Source organism: Daphnia pulex, chromosome 8 (assembly GCF_021134715.1).
Source record: "Daphnia pulex isolate KAP4 chromosome 8, ASM2113471v1".
NCBI lineage: Eukaryota > Metazoa > Arthropoda > Branchiopoda > Diplostraca > Daphniidae > Daphnia > Daphnia pulex.
In genome coordinates this window covers 11762451-11778097 of record NC_060024.1, presented here as the reverse complement: position 1 = coordinate 11778097, position 15647 = coordinate 11762451, and the positions used below count along the sequence as shown (strand labels likewise).

The 15647-nt window shown below is 41.8% G+C and overlaps 1 protein-coding gene across 6 annotated transcripts in view; it reads right to left on the bottom strand.

Moving 5' to 3' along the window:
* Window positions 1-15647, bottom strand: part of LOC124199900 — a 102355-nt gene that overhangs the window by 30271 nt on the left and 56437 nt on the right. Inside the window, exon 1 of one of the 6 annotated variants that reach the window (XM_046595931.1) lies at window positions 12050-13021. The exons of 4 other annotated variants lie outside the window; for them this stretch is intronic. In XM_046595931.1, the coding sequence (XP_046451887.1) occupies window positions 12050-12646 (597 nt within the window). In that variant the 5' untranslated portion in view covers window positions 12647-13021. Of the gene's footprint in view, window positions 1-2983; window positions 5911-12049; window positions 13022-15647 lie in introns of those variants that run through there. One more of the 6 variants, XM_046595934.1, reaches the window with a different exon arrangement.

Below are 15647 nucleotides of genomic sequence, written 5' to 3'. Positions count from 1 at the left end.
CAGCGACACACAACAGCGAGAGAGAGAGAGAGAGAGAGTTTGGGGCCAACGTATAGTTTATTAGAGTCTATCACTGCACACACACCCGACTCTATAGTCACAGATGTAATAATCATCATTCAAATGGTTTTATCCCTTTCACAATTGCGAGCGTATCCATCATCCTTTTAATAAGCCGCAAAGAGATACCCGAAATTGAAATTAAAGAACGCCAAGTAATGTTATGTATCTAGAGAGAGAGTGAAAGGAGGGAATCTTGAAGACCTGCCAGGGAATTTCAGCTCTGGACGACCTGGTTGTTTAAACAAGTGAAATAATAAAAAAAAAACTTTGAGGAATGGGACTGGAGGGACCGACAAAAGTGTTTAACCCCACCACCATCACCAGTGGCAAAGCAGCAACCCAAAACAGATGATGACAACTTCAATGGGGGCCTGGGCATTCGAGTTTTGGTGTAACCTAAATATTTCTTCTTCACCTTCACAGTCTACAAAGGAATCTCCCTTTTCATTCTTTACACTCCGACACAAGAGGAATCTCTCTCTCAATCTCTTCTATTTAAGGAGAGAGAAAAATAAATAAATTAAAATCACCCAAAGTCGTTTGAGAGAGAGAACCTTCTTTTTGATATCAAAATCAAAAGTCCCGTCGTCGCATTCCACTACCCCGGAGAAATAAAAAAGGGGGCTGGACGTGGAGCTACTCCAGCAATCCCCCAACAAAACACTACACACACACCAGAGTGGAAAGATCCGGTCGATGTTTTCAATCGCAGGGCATTCGGCTGTTGAAAATGGATGTAACGGAATGGGATGATGAAAAGAGCGATGCAAATCAAATGAGCTGGATTCAACACCTGGGCCAGCCAGCCGACTGGATGGCCGAGATGTGTAGGCATAGATTTGAGACGTCTAGCACTACAAAGAAATATTGAAAGGAAATATACCATTATATACATTTCTAACTGTATGTACCAAGATGGTGGGGTGGAGAGAATCCTTTCTAATCAAAAGGAATGCCTTTAACGCAAGAGGTAGAACACAATGGAGAGGGGGTTCATTCGTCAGTCTCGTCGGCAAAGCTCTTTACACACCGCACTGTACTTTGAGAGTGTGTGTGTGTGTGTTTAAAAACATAACAAACAACACAGAGAAGGACGTATAGATAAATTACAAAAATAGCCCCTCCATCTCATTTCAAAGGGTAGTTTTTCCTTTTTTAAAGAGAGAGAAAAAAAAAAGATTTTTGATCGTTCATAAATTACCGGAGAAGGAGGGATTATACTGTACAATATCTATGTATAGATTGAAAAAAAAAAAGATCCTAGTCAAGTTTAAGAATTCAAAAATTCTCTTTTTCTTGAAGGGTTGTATTGAACTTGAGTATTTCTCTTTTCCCCCCTTTTGTTCCTCCTCCTCCTGCCATCGTCGTAATCATAGGGTTAGTCCTGCTGGATACGTACGCATATCCGAATAAACATCCTCAAGAGAGTCTGGAGAATAAACAAAAGAAAAAGGGGGAAATCAAACGGAAAAAAATAAAAATCTAATATCATTTGAAACGGTACACCCACCGCCGCCGAAGAATATCAATAGTAAAAAATACAAAATTTCGATTTTCCTTCCAAGTCGACACGAACTACCAAAATTCGAAAATCCCTGGAACACATTTCAACCGAGATGATTCGAATCATGGTCTGTAAAAGAAACCAATGATTATTGGGTTGTCCCCTCCCACTACTACTCGACGGTCACGCTAGAGTCGATAGGGAAGAAATTAAGTTAAAAGGAAAATCTTTTCCGAGAAGTCCAAGAATCCGTTGGAAATCACCAGGGGTCTCTTACGGAGCAGTAATCTCCCACTTACTACCGATAGTAAAAAAGAAACAGAAAATCTCGGTTGATTATATTCTCAATTCACGAAATCGGATGACAATTAGAATTGGAATTTGAAAAAGAAAAAAAAAAGAAAAACATTAAACACAAGAAGAAGCCGTTTCTTCTTCACAATGAACCCTGGGAGTAAATAACTATCACAAAAGTGTCGACTCTTTAAAAATTCAAAGAAAAATTCCTCGTTTGAATATCTCGGCAGGTCGTCCCTCGTTGAGAAATGGACAAAACAAAAATGGGGAGGGGGGCTCCCTGAGCTAAATGGAGGATTTAAAAGATATTCTTTTTTTTTTTTTTTTGTTTAAATGAATCGAGCGTGATGAAAGAGATGGCGCGGTCGGTCGGTTGTCGGGAGTTATTTCAAGGCCTGTTGAGCCTGGCGGCGAATGAAAAAACAAAACACACAAAAAAAAGGAACCACAAAATCCTTTTTGCTTTCGTCTTTTGGCTGCAAGTTCCACTTCATCACATATTTACAGACACGCGTCCTGATAGTTTCCGATTTCTCTCCCGTCACCCGAGTGTGTTGTCCCGCGGGAGAGTATGGGAGACATGACGAAACACAAACATTTCACACAAATTTTCATTTCAAACGTGTGCATACGAAATCATTGATGAAAAAGTCGTGTCGTTCGTCGACAAGAATTTACTCGGAGATTTTGAAGGACCCCCTTTATTTCGCCGGTAAAAAAAGAAAGAAGAAAAAGGCTAAAACAAATTTCTGCATTTATAAACAATGCGTCGTCGTGTGTGTGCTGGCGAATGCTTCAGACTGTTTGACTCTTTCGGCGTGCTGTGTGTCGTTGTTTTTCCCCCTTAATCTTATTCACCTTCTACCGAGGAAACCACTATCGGTAGAGACAAGAAAATCCCAAGGTAGTAGTGGAACAAGTCGAAATGACGTCATTTCACTTGTGTTTCAAGGGAAATCGTGAGGCCGAGATTAAGTTCGAGATTGAGAGGGTATATAAAAATCGTGAAAAAACCAAAAGGAAAACAAGGCCGAGGCCTCTACCGTGAGTCAACAGGTTGTGTGTGCGGTTACTTGGAATTTTCGCCCAGATGGCTAGCGACATCTAGCGGTCACTTACCGAAACAAGTGTGGCAGTCTGGCGGCAATCCTCGGCGTTTGGCCGCCAACCGAGCACGATTTCTATGGGCATCTTGTAATTCCGTTGAAATTCAAACGTTTCCTTCGAATTGATAAAATTGACGGAATGGCAATGGCCAATGCCATTACGTCACCGCCACTATTAGACTTTGTCACGATTCTCAATTCATCTACCGTTGGCGTTCGGTAAAAAATTGGAAGCGAGTCGTGGACTGACCGTGATGGAGGCCATTATCGTGGCTGGAAAGATTCGAATGTTCAAAAGTACACCAAGCCCACTCGATCGCACACGTGGTCACAAGTGAAAAGAGGATCAGAGAGAAAGAGGAAGTCTTTTGTGTCTTCACTTCAGTTGGGGAAACAAAAAAATGGTTAGCTATATAGTTTCACGTACGGTACACACTCAAACATCCTGTTTGCACGCCATGGCAAACAACGTGGAGCTCACACACTCACATCCGTTGACTTGCAGTCGAAACAAAAGTTTTTTTTTCTCTCTCTCCTTTTCAAACAGACGTATAAATTATCCTATAAAAGGACGAGTGTGAACTGAATACGAAATCAATCTGTCTCCAACAAGAATTTTTCTCCACACTCGAAATCCTGGAGGCAGACACACACACACACACAACTTGGGGGCCCACACGACTGATGTGCTTCTGCACGTTGCCAAAGCCGCGAGCACTACTAAACATTCACATTACTCACGTATGTAAAACAAAACAAAAAAAAAAATTCCTTTTGTTTTTCTTTTCGCTTTAACGTTCTAGTCTGCCACCTTCACACAAAAACGAAACTCGTGTGTGTGCCAAAAAGGAAAACAAAACAGGCCGAATAATAAGCCAGCAGAAGAAGAAGAGAATCAAGGATCTACTGCGCGTGTCGACCGCTAGAGGAGCACCGCCCGAGGTGCAATTGATGTAGTAGATAAGAAGACAAGGTTGTTGCGAAATAAATAAGAGGTCTCTCACTCACTCACTCAACTCACGTAACGTAACTAACAAATGCAAGGCTCGGATGATGACTGGTTGCCTCCGCCGAAATGGTAGGGCTATTACATGCATGTGGGGGGAAGCCACAAAACGATGAGAGAAGGATGGCCTCAAGACGCTCGCGCCCTCAAACAGCAGCCAGCACAACCCCCACCCACTTCCGCTGCTGGGTATATATCTATCTACCATCTACCTTTTACTAGTCTACTACTACAGTACTACACACCTCCGACGAGAGTTTGTTGTTTTCAAAAGAAACGACAATGAAAAGAAGGTCGCGGGAAACGGCTGACAAAGTTGTTTTTCTTTTTTCCTTTTTCTTCTGTCGGGAAAAAAGTGGGAGTATCTATACTTTTTTCAAAAGACATTTTCTTGTTATTGGATCGAGGTCGCTTCCATCTTTTTATTTTTGAGCGGGAAATTCTTTTGATTTAAATACCGTACGCTAGTATTACCGTATTACACACATCTTTTGCGTGCTGCTAATATTCCTTATTGACTCACTCATCCGGTGTGTGTGTATGTGTGAGGATACGTCACAAAAATGTCAAGAGGAAGTTGGGATGTGAGAAACGGGTCAGCTCAAAATCGACACTGATTGGCTGAGAAAATGAATAAAGGATTGAAAAGAAGAAATGTCTACATTACTGTATATTTCGGTGTAGGCTGCCCGAAAAACTTTCTTCCGCCTTATACAATGTAATATGTGTTGGTAATGAACTAATGACAAGTAGCTAATGATAGGTTGGTATGTAACGCGCACAGGTCTGTTGCTATTTTTTCCCCCTAGTTGAAAACGAGCGACCAAGATAGGCAGAAAAGACCAAATTTCAAGCGTACAATACTGTTGTTGTTGTTGTGGTCAACATTTTATTTTTATTTTATTATAGACTTGACCTGGATCCGCCCAGCCGTCCGGGCCGCTCTAATTCTTTCACGGCCCACCCGTCGTCGCCATTGATCGTCCCAAAGTTGTCCCGAACGGCGACTTATTAAACTGACCGGCTAAAAAAAGCCGAAAGCCGAAAGAAAGAAAGACCCTAGAAAAAGAAGTTGAACTTGGTAATCATATTTTCTCCTGCTGATTCTATAAGCCCCACACGATTCCTTTAAATCTTGCGTGAACGTGTCGATCCCCGTTAGATAGTAACGCGCCATCTTCCTTCGTGATAGACGGTCATCAAGGTAGGTAGTAGCCCGACGGCGGTATGTGCTTGTTGTTGTTTTTCGCCGGAAGGAGTGGGTTGTTGGTGTTCTTCTTCTTCTTCTTCCCATTTTGGTTTCTCAACTGTTGCGTCCCTCTTATCTCTTTGGAAGTTTGAATGATTTGCTGCCTCTTATACATATCTATATACGTATGCGTATGTATATTCTATGCGCTCTTATCTGTTCTTCTTCTTCTGCTCTTGTTGGATCTCGTTTCTAGTCCGACCAAATCACGGAAGAGTCTCGGAGAAAAAGAGATTCTTCTTCTTCTTCTTCTTCTGGTTGTACTTGGGCAGCACGCCATGTTAGCCCTAGAGCAGTAGAGCTCTACGCGTATGGCCAGGTCACCCAACGACAGGTACATTCGGTCCGTTTCTTCCATCTCATCACAATCTAGCAGGATGGCGCAAAAGCCTCCACAACGGTCACAACAGCGCACGAATTTGGAACCCGTCCAAAATGGGCAAAAAAAGCCAAAAGATGGATGGCCAAAGACGACCAACTTGGATGAGACAACTTGAGAAGAAGAAGAAGAAGGAGGAAGATGTTTATGTATATATTGCCCCTGTCCTAATGGACTTGGGAATAAGAAGTCCCCCCCATCTTCCAAAACCAAACCAAACAAAAAAGATTGTGTGATGGCGCCAGAAGATGCTGCTGCTGCTGACCCCGGTCCCCGGAGATTCTCATCTCTCGCAAAAATAAACAAGACCCCAAAAAAATGTGTTTTTCTCTTTGAAATAAATGAAGAGCGCCACAGCCAAATCCATTTGGAGACGATGCGAAAATGTTTTTATACACGCTCGAATGAATAATTAGAGTCGATTTTATGGTCTTTAGATTTAAAAAAAAAAAGAGGGGGGGGGGGAATTCAAATAAAGAAAATAAAAAAGAGCCGGGATTTCTTTTTGGGTGGCGAGATAAGAGGAGATTTGAACGGGCGTGCACAGCAACTGCTGTGTGTCTATGCACTATCTCGCCCCCGTAAGGAGAAGAGAAACAATAGGACAGTATCACGATCATCATCGCCCATTTGAAGCTTTGCTGAAGAAGAAGAAAAAGAAAAAAAAAGAGGGAGGAATATAACGGGACTGCCGTGCAGCACAAGAGAATTACAGCCAACTAGGAAAATGCGGGAGGAGTTTGAAGGCGAGGGCACGTTCAATAGTCGAAGAAGAAGAAAACTTTTATTTATACACAATAATTTTTTTTTCTGCCGTAATAAAAAGCGAATTGTAAGGTTACCAGGAATCGCTAACCAGCCGACACCTAGCCGGTAAATATATCGCCCAGGTGTGTTTGTATTTCTCTTATTTTCTTCGGGAGATATCCGGGATACTACTCGTCGTATACATACAATTGCAAATTTGGTTTCGGGACGACCGGGGGCCCTCCTCGAGACGCTCGTAAAGAAGGATAACACAACAGCGACAACAAGCCCAAAGCCATAGACGCCAAACTTGACAGCTCCGTGAGCTCACAACAGACCCCCCCAACAAAAACAGCGCAACTTGCGGCGGCGCCTGCGTTTCATTTCGCCTTGCCAAAATATAACCGTAAATTGAATCAAAGAATAAGAAAGAAAAGCTATACACACACACTCGGGAGGTGGGTAGGTACTCTCCAAGAATCGTTGGAACGAATAAACGAATGAATGAATCAAGAAGCTCATTTATTTCTCCGCCATGTATTTTTGTAATATCTTATAAATTATATATAAGAATGTCGACATTTCTCTTTTTTTTTCTTTTTGAATAGAGAAAGAAATTGTCAAGATTCACGTTCTTTTTTTTTATTCATATTTTCAAGTAGAGACATCGTTTGTCAGATGAAATATTTACAAGTCGAAAAAGAAAAATGGTCGGTGTGACGCCATCCGTCCAAGTTGCGTTAACCTATTGACCCTGTTTTTTGTTTTTTGTTTTCTCGGTGAATTTTTTCTCATTTCGTCATTTCCTCTCTGTCCATATCGAGAGAGAGAGAGAAGATAAAGATGAGATTCACAATCGTCCTCCAACAACGTTTGCCAAGTTTATTTTCCCCCTTCTTTTTCAAATCAGGTGTTTATTGGTCGTCGTGGAAATTGCATTGCCAGAGTCTCCAAGTGTCTAATAATACTCGGGAGCAGGAAATTCCGCCTTTTATACGGCGGAGCGGAAACGCCATTTCTGAAAGAAGAAGAAAGAAAATCGGGTCGACGATGACACTTTCTTCTTCCTTACCTGTCGGGGGTCCTTAAATTTCGTTCCGAAACGGCAAACGAGACAAGTCCCCACCCACCCGAAAAATGAGATAGAGAGAAAGAAAGAAGGAAAAAAAGAAATGTAATTATATACACCAAAACGAAAGAAAATGACGTCATTCAACTGCGTGAACCCTGGGCATAGACATATTGTTTGTGTTTTTGTTTTCGCCATATCATTTCCAAGGTTCTCTCTTTAAATAAAAAAAGAAACCGCTTTGTTTGAAAAATAACAAAAATGTTTTTTTGAATTGAAAAAAAAACGAGGAATAATTCCGTCCGTTTTGCTCTGCCGGGGATGATAATAAGACCAACTGATTGTGGTCTGTGTGTATATAAGTCTATCAAATGACGCGCGCATTTGTTTCGAATCTCCCCTCCCCGGTAAAAAAAAAACGAAAAATTTAAAAGGGGCGAGAGAGTCTCTGGCTCGTCACGTACACGGTTCACAAGTCACGCGGGAGTTTCTTGCCCCCTTTTCTATGTGTATAGGACGGGACGACTAGACTCGAAATGCCTATTACCAGTTGGATGGTCGCCTTGATTGCAGCGATTCAAACACCTGAAGAAAATGTCAAAGTCGTGTTTTTTTTTTCTTTCTTTCTTTCTTCTTTCTCCTCTTTTCGTGTTCTTTCCATTTTATTTATACGACGCGATATCATTCCAGACGAGACCGGAGGAAACTGGGAAGCAAAAAAAACGAAATAAAATACTAAACGTACCGTAGCGAACGGCCGCACCAGTCAGTTCAATGTTTTCGTTTCCAAAAATCTATATATACATTTGGCTGTCCCGTCTGAATGACACCTAAAAAGTACTACTTTTTTTTTTTTTTTAACTTTGGTATGCGGTGGAAGGGGGGGGGGGAATCAATTCGCCCCCGGTCAGGTAATTTCATTTTGTGTTGGTTTGTTATATCGGATTTATTTTTATTTTTATTTTTTTCTGTGGGCAACGAGAGAGGAATTGAAAAAGAGGGCCGAGCGCATGATCGACCATGCACAAAAAGCCAGTCACCAAACCGACCGAACCCAGGCAGAATCTAAGAGAACCGGGCGTGTCCAGTGCTTCCGGAGAGCAGCAACCGGATTGTTTGATTGTGTACGTGTGTGTGTGCCACATCGTTCATTTTCTTTTTCTTTCTGTCGACGGGTTTTTTGTTTTTGTTTTGTTTCCTCCTTCGCTGCCGGTGGTATAGAATAACCTTATTCTGTATTCAATTAACGAAGAGGAAGAAAACCTATGGAAATTTAAAAAAAAAATCCACACACAAAAGAAACAGGAACTTTTATTTTATTTTATTTTATTTTTTAAAAAATAAAATAAATTTCCAAAAAGTCTCGTGAAAAAACTGAAAGGCTTTTTCTGTCTATTGTTTGTCTGAATCTCATCATTCGGTCATCAGCCAGGAAGTGATTGCTGTTAACTGACAGGGAAAGGCGGGACACACACACACACACACACACACCGGCGTGAGTGTGTGGAGGAGGGCGATGGAATCTAAAAGGGGCGTTGACTCGTTTCCTCTTTGACGTGATTGTGTTCGAACGAGCGCGAAACGAAACAAACTGAAAAGAGTTATTTCTCCTCTGTTCTCCTCTATACTCATCCATCCGTTAGTGTTTTGCGATGGCTCTTTTTCAACAACAACAACAACAGCAACAACAACAAAAAATCACAAAACGAAAATAGGAAACGGGTCAAACAGCGCCAAAAAAATTTCCAACATTCCCGCGAGCTCCAACCGACAAACAACAATGAAAAAGGCAATTCAAATGGAAAGAGAGAGAGAGAGAGAGAGAGATAGGTTATATATTATTACTATAAGGATAGAGGTTGAATAGAGGCAAAGGTATGCGTGTGTATGGCCTTGTTCCGTGTGTGTGTGTGTGTTTGCCCAGAGCTGCGCCGGGTGCGCGCACGCGGCAACAGAGCACCGCGCCCATTTTTAACTTCACCTTTTATAGGTCGACCAAATCAAATAGCAAAATTCGATTTCGTCTTTTGAAAAGAAAAAACAAAAAAGTTTTGCTTGTTTAGTTGCCGATATTTTTCATTGATTGATGACGGATGACGGCCGCATCCGTTATGCCAACAACGGGATCAACATTTTGGTTATTTGAATAATGGGAGCGCGCGGGCAAATTCAAAATTCTATCCGGCATTGAAAATGCGACAAATTGGAATTTCAACTTTTGTTTGCGATTCATTCGGCGGATTAGCTGGAGCTGTGCGGACATTTATTTTAAAAAAAAATTTTAGAACCGGTTTTTTTTTTATTTTCGTTAAAAATAAACTTTTTTGTCAACAGGAAATCCGAGCGATTTTCAATGAGAATTTCATTGAAAATAAAATAACGAGTTCAACTTCCGCAATTGCCGTGCGTTCTTGATTGTGTTGGTTAATCAAATGCGCTCGCATTTTTTTTTTCACCAGGTGAGAATCGTGTCAAAGGCGGAATTGTTTTTCTGGTTTTTAACAGTTCAGCCATTTTATTATTTCCAAACATTTTATATATTTTTTTTCCTTTCAACTCTTTAAATGTAAAAAAAAAAATATTCAAAATGAAGAAGAAGAAGAAAAGAGAACGAATAGCCTACAACCTGCGGCTGAATGTCGACCTTGCTTTTTCGGTGGCTAACTGCCAAGTTATCCAAGTTACGAGCCTCGAATAACGATTCCGGCCATATTTCTTCTTCTTCTTCTTCTTCTAAAGGTGGTTTATTTTTTTGCTCCTCCTTCACACTCTTCTGAGGGGGTATAAGATGTCGGAGGATTGAGAGAGTTATTTCTGAAGAGGTAAAAAAAAAAGAAAAGAAAGAAAAAGGAGCTCCTCCTTCTTTATTTCAGGAGTTTGAAGGGGGGTCCGTCTTTTTCGCTCGCGCCGGACACACAACCGAGGGGTCAGTTTCTTTCTTCAATATCCGCCCGTCCCCGTCCAGCATTTCGTATTCGTTTTCAAGACAATTCTTCTTCTTCTTTAAATTCTTTTTTTCAACGTATGTGTTGTTATACCACCTCCGGCGGGGTTCGACCAAATGCCCAAAAGCTCCAAACCAAACGGAAAAAAATATTTCTTTCTCTTTCTCCTTTTATGTTGTGTCTAAACTCCCAAAAAGAAACAAAAAGAAGAGAGAAAGAAAAGAAACAAAAAATTATACACAAGGCCCTTCCACGCCGGGGCTCCATCACCTAACCATTTCGGTCCGCGCGTTCGCTGACGCGCTACAGTCAAGACACTCCAACCGCCTCTGGAAGCGTTTTCTATGATGTTTCCTTCTTTTTCCCCCCCTAGCCCTTCTTCTTCTTCTTCTTACACTTAATTGGGTTATGCACAGCCTCTTCTTCTTCTTCTTTAGAACAACAAAAAACTGTCAGAAACCGTTTTTTTTTCTTTTTTCCTGGTCTCCCTTCGGTGCGTTAAAATCACGACAGGAAGCCCCCCCTTTTCTTTGTATGTAATCAGATTTTTTAGGTTGTTTTTTTTTATTATTATTTTTCAGTTGGGGGAGAAGAGATAATTGAAATGGGGGAGTACAAATGTACACACACAAAAAAAATACATTAAGTTGGATCACAAAAAAGTCGGCCGATGATGTTCAACAAGCAGTTGACAGTTTAATTGCATAAGAGAGAGAGCGCCTTGAAAAAAATTCAAATAAAAAGAAACTTGAATTGTTGTTGTTTTTTTTTTTTTTTTTTAAATTCTTTCAAGAGGGGATATTCGTTTCCAGTTCACTGTCGAGGGAGAGAGCGAAACATGTACGTTTTTTTACTACTACTACTTTCCGTCCTTGAATGTGTAGAGTAATTAAGTGACTGGACAGACGGGTCCAGCGTCACCCCCCTCCAACGTCCGAGATAAAAACAACAATTTAGGAATTATTTCCTTGTGCGACTGAATGGAAAAAAAAGAGAAATATCTGTGAGCTGGTCTTTCTGTTTGGGTGTTTCTCTTTCTTGCGGAGGGTTGGTGTGTCTGTCGCACCCACCAAATCCCTGCCTTGGAAAGGATATACAAATCGGCAAAAAAGATCCATGGGTTGGGTCGCTAGAATGGTATCGATAAATGCTAGGGATTTCCTTGATGGATATCTTTAGAGGCCTCCTTAAGAAAACGACAAATAACACGCGAAAATAAAGGGAAAAAATACAAATGGTTGTTAAAAGAAGAAGCCTTCTTTCCCCCTCGGTCGGAATGCGGAATACTTTAGCGATTTGTGATAAATTGTGATGTAAAATCGTGCGGAAAACGAGCGGTCCAAGTAAAAAAAAAAATAGAATAGTTTCATCTGATTGAATCGAAAAAACCCAGCGATGAATAACCAAAATGTGAAACAATTTCAAAATCATATGCGAACAAATCAGAAAAAAAAATTCCTGTTGTTCCGAATTCTTTTGGAAAATCTTCTTCGTTCTCGGGACCCCGAGTGGTGTAACGAACTCTTAACTATGTCAGAAAAATGCAAGTTGTGCAACAGACTAAAAAAAAAAGAAGAAGATATGTCCCTGAATATTATTATTTTTCTTTTCCCGGATTGAAAGTGGTGATACCGGATTCCGGTTCAGCGTTTGTCTGGTTGGCGGTTTTTTTTGTTTAGCTTACCCCTTGGGCGTGTCCAACGGTTTTGCTGCCCAGCAATCCGCGTACGGACGACGAGACGGATGTCGGAGCGCCATCGACGACGTGCTCCGATCGGCGCCTGTAGATCCCGTTGGCCTGATGCGAGTTGGGATCCTTGCAGCTAGTGGCCAGGAGCCCATCGTCGAAGACGCTGTCGGCCTTGTACGGCTCGTTGAGGGCGTAATCGATCAGAGTGTCGGAGATTTTGCGCAGGCTCCGCCAGCCGGACCAAGTCGATTTGCCCGGATTGTTGGTCACATTCATTCCGGCCGACTGATGGTCCCAGCTCTTGCTCCTCAACCGATTGATGACCGACGTGCCGCCACCGCCGCCGTTGGACGAGTCGTCCAGCGTTTGCTGATTCAAACAGTTGGCACGACGCCTCCTCGGCGTCCGGATGAGCAATCCAAATTTACTGACGGATTTGTTCCGTTGCTGCTGTTGCTGTGTCTGCTGCTGCTGATTACCGTTCTCATCCGGCGGAAGCGACAGAACGCAACCGACCTTCTGTCCACCACTCTGCACCATCACATCCAGTTGACTGGTGGATTTCGAGTGTGTCAATCCCGGATGGTGCATGATGTACCGAAATTCCAATCAAGAAAGAAGAAAAAAAAAATCCAATCGATCCGTCCGGATGCGCGGCGGAAGCACCGCAACGGAGAAAAAAACAAACCAACCCTCTAAATAAACTTAGACACTTGACACCACCACAGAGATTATTTCGAAGGCACTCAAGGCCACAATCACTTTGATGGTAGTAACATTTTCGCTTCGTGCGAAAATCCGCAAAATGATTTGGCGCGGGAGACACACACACAAGAAATAAAACCAAACACACCACCCACTCCGGCTGACGTTGTTATTTTTTCCGCACACGGTGACAACAAATCAAAAAAAAAAAAAACGGACAGTGACACTACGTGAGGTGCAGTCTCGACGCCGATGCGGAGTGAACTGAACACTGCCCACTTCCTCACCAACCTAACCAGGGCAAAGGCGGAGCTTAAACCGCTCAAAAAGCGGGACCCCTTAGCGCTCTCTCTCTCTCTTTCTAGCGCTTTGCTCGGAGCTTTGAAAAATGTTTCATCAAAATACTACACTACGCGCCAACCCGAAAATTTTTTTCAAAAAAACAAATCAACTACTTTCCCATTACAACACGTGAACGGGCGGAATCATAAAATGGCACACACGGCAAAAGCTCGAAAATAATCGGGAAAATAAAATAATCAAAAATGAAAAGTTTTTTTTCGAATAGTGGCGCATCCGCGGTCGTCATAGCAACTATCATCGTCAGGTGGGTGGAGGAGGACCGGGGGGATCTCTGCTTATGTGCGACTGCACCTGAGCGTGATTTTATGCGTGTCGTGTTGGTGGTGTGTTATACCATCTCCATGAATATTCGCCGGTTGTTGCTGTGACTGACCGACGCCTAGTAGTAGCTAGGAAATGCAACACACACACACACACACACAGTTTTTGGTTTGTAACTCTTTTTCGTGATGCCGTGCGTGACCACTGCTCTCTCAACGAGCGCACGCAAAAAATGCGCAACAGCACGGTGAATATTTTTATTAAAGAAAAATGTTATTATAAAAAAAAACTTCTTTCAATGGCAGCGGGGGCAACAGCTCAATCTCACTAGTTTTCTTGTCTGACCAGGAAATTTGTATCTTCAACAGCTAACCAAAATGGCGTGTAAAACATATGCAAAAATCCCTCCCCCCCAAAAAACAAAAAAAAAAACAAAAAGATTTATAAGAACTGAGCACCGGTACAAAAATATATCTTCTTCTCAAAAAACCAAAGAATGATGAAGAAGAATCGGAGTCTGAAAACGTCACGTAAGACAACTCGTTCTTTTTCGGTTGTTTTGTTTTTTGTTTGTTTTTTCGGGTGGAAGATTGAGATGATTATGGTCGAGATACTAAATTCACATTTCTTTCATCCCGCATGCAATAAAAGAAACAGAAACAAAAGAACAAACACCAAATTTCGTTTTTTTTGTTTTTTGTTTCCAAAAAAATATTGGCGTGCGACTTTTTATGATGACCGGGACGTTCCGGTAAAAAACCGCAAGGAAGAGTTACATCCATGATTTTACACAGGAAAAAGGGAATAAGGAACGTTCGTTAACTTGATTAAGTCGCGTTAAATCAAAACATGCGTTCTTGTGCTTGGCAAACACTATCAAGAATAAGAACAAGAAAAACGAATCACGGAGATAGCATAACGAGATTCTTCTTGACGATGCGAAAAAACAAAACTCCCGCTATTCCTGACTCTTACCTATTTATCTCATGTAAGAACGTAGTTGCTACACATGTGTGTGTGTGTGTGTGTCAGGGTCTATATCTCTTTTGATGATTACAGAAATGGTTCCCCTCTTTTATTTAAAAAAAGAAGAAAGAAGAAGAATAATGTACCGCAACAGGTGAGATTTAACAACGAATTTCACTTGTATTACACCAGTGCGAGCGTCGAATTTCTTTCATTTTCTGAAACTGCATGTTTGTTTGATCCGTCGAGTCCAAACGGCACGCAACTGCGCAACGGTTTGTGTGAACGCCATCACAGTCCACGGGCAGAGATATGGTCATAATAATCATAATGGAACTCGGAGCGAACTTGGGCTCGCACCTTTTTTGGCCCCCACTATTTTGCATATGTGCTGCTGCTCCTATGGCTCAGATTATTCTCTTCTTCGTCTCCCGAGAGTCCGGTTCAACAAGAAAGGGAATCGACCAGAGTAGAAGAAGAAGAAAAAGAAAAAGAAAAAGAAGAGACCCGTTGTTGAAGGTTAATCACCAGCATCGCATGATGATGAGGCTCGACGCAATATAATAATGACGACGTCCGCCCCGTGAGGAGCTGCACGTTAGTTGCATACATACGTTGTCGCCGTAGTGTAGTACTACTCGACTATAGTCACACTCGGAAGAAAAGAAAAGAATCAAGGGAACGTCCGTAATCTAACGGAACATTTTGTTCTCTTCTTTTTTTTTAAAAAGAATAATAATAATAAAAATTTTCTAAAAAAGAGATCTTTGTACCCTAGGAGACGGCAGGCCTCCTCTTTAGTATTAGGTAGTAGCCGAGAGAGTGTGTAAGCCGTTTCTTGTTGCGGGCGTGAATGTTCCATCATCAAAGACGCCCACAGAATGATTCGTACTTAGCAGCAGCCCAGTGGCAGCGGCCGAGAGACGACATCCCAAAAAAGGCGTGAAATGAGCGATTCACTAACTAACAAAATGCGTAGATTTTCAATGGACTTATAGCCACTGCAGAGAGAATGAAAACGGTACATGTTTGTCTCTCATTCACGAGGGGGGGATTTGGGGGGATTGGAGATTTTCACTTTTTGACGGGGGTAGCGCTGGAAAATCACGGCCGAATTCTCAAAACACGTATTCCCCCCCCCCTGCTGAGAGCTTGACGAATGCCAATGAAAATAATTCGACGTCATCAAATGCGGGTGGAAAAAAGGAAAAAAAAAAGAGAAAGAGCCGACCTAAAGATTGGGTTCATTCCCTCCGCCGCAAATCTAATCTCCAAACTCTGACAATTTAATAATTTT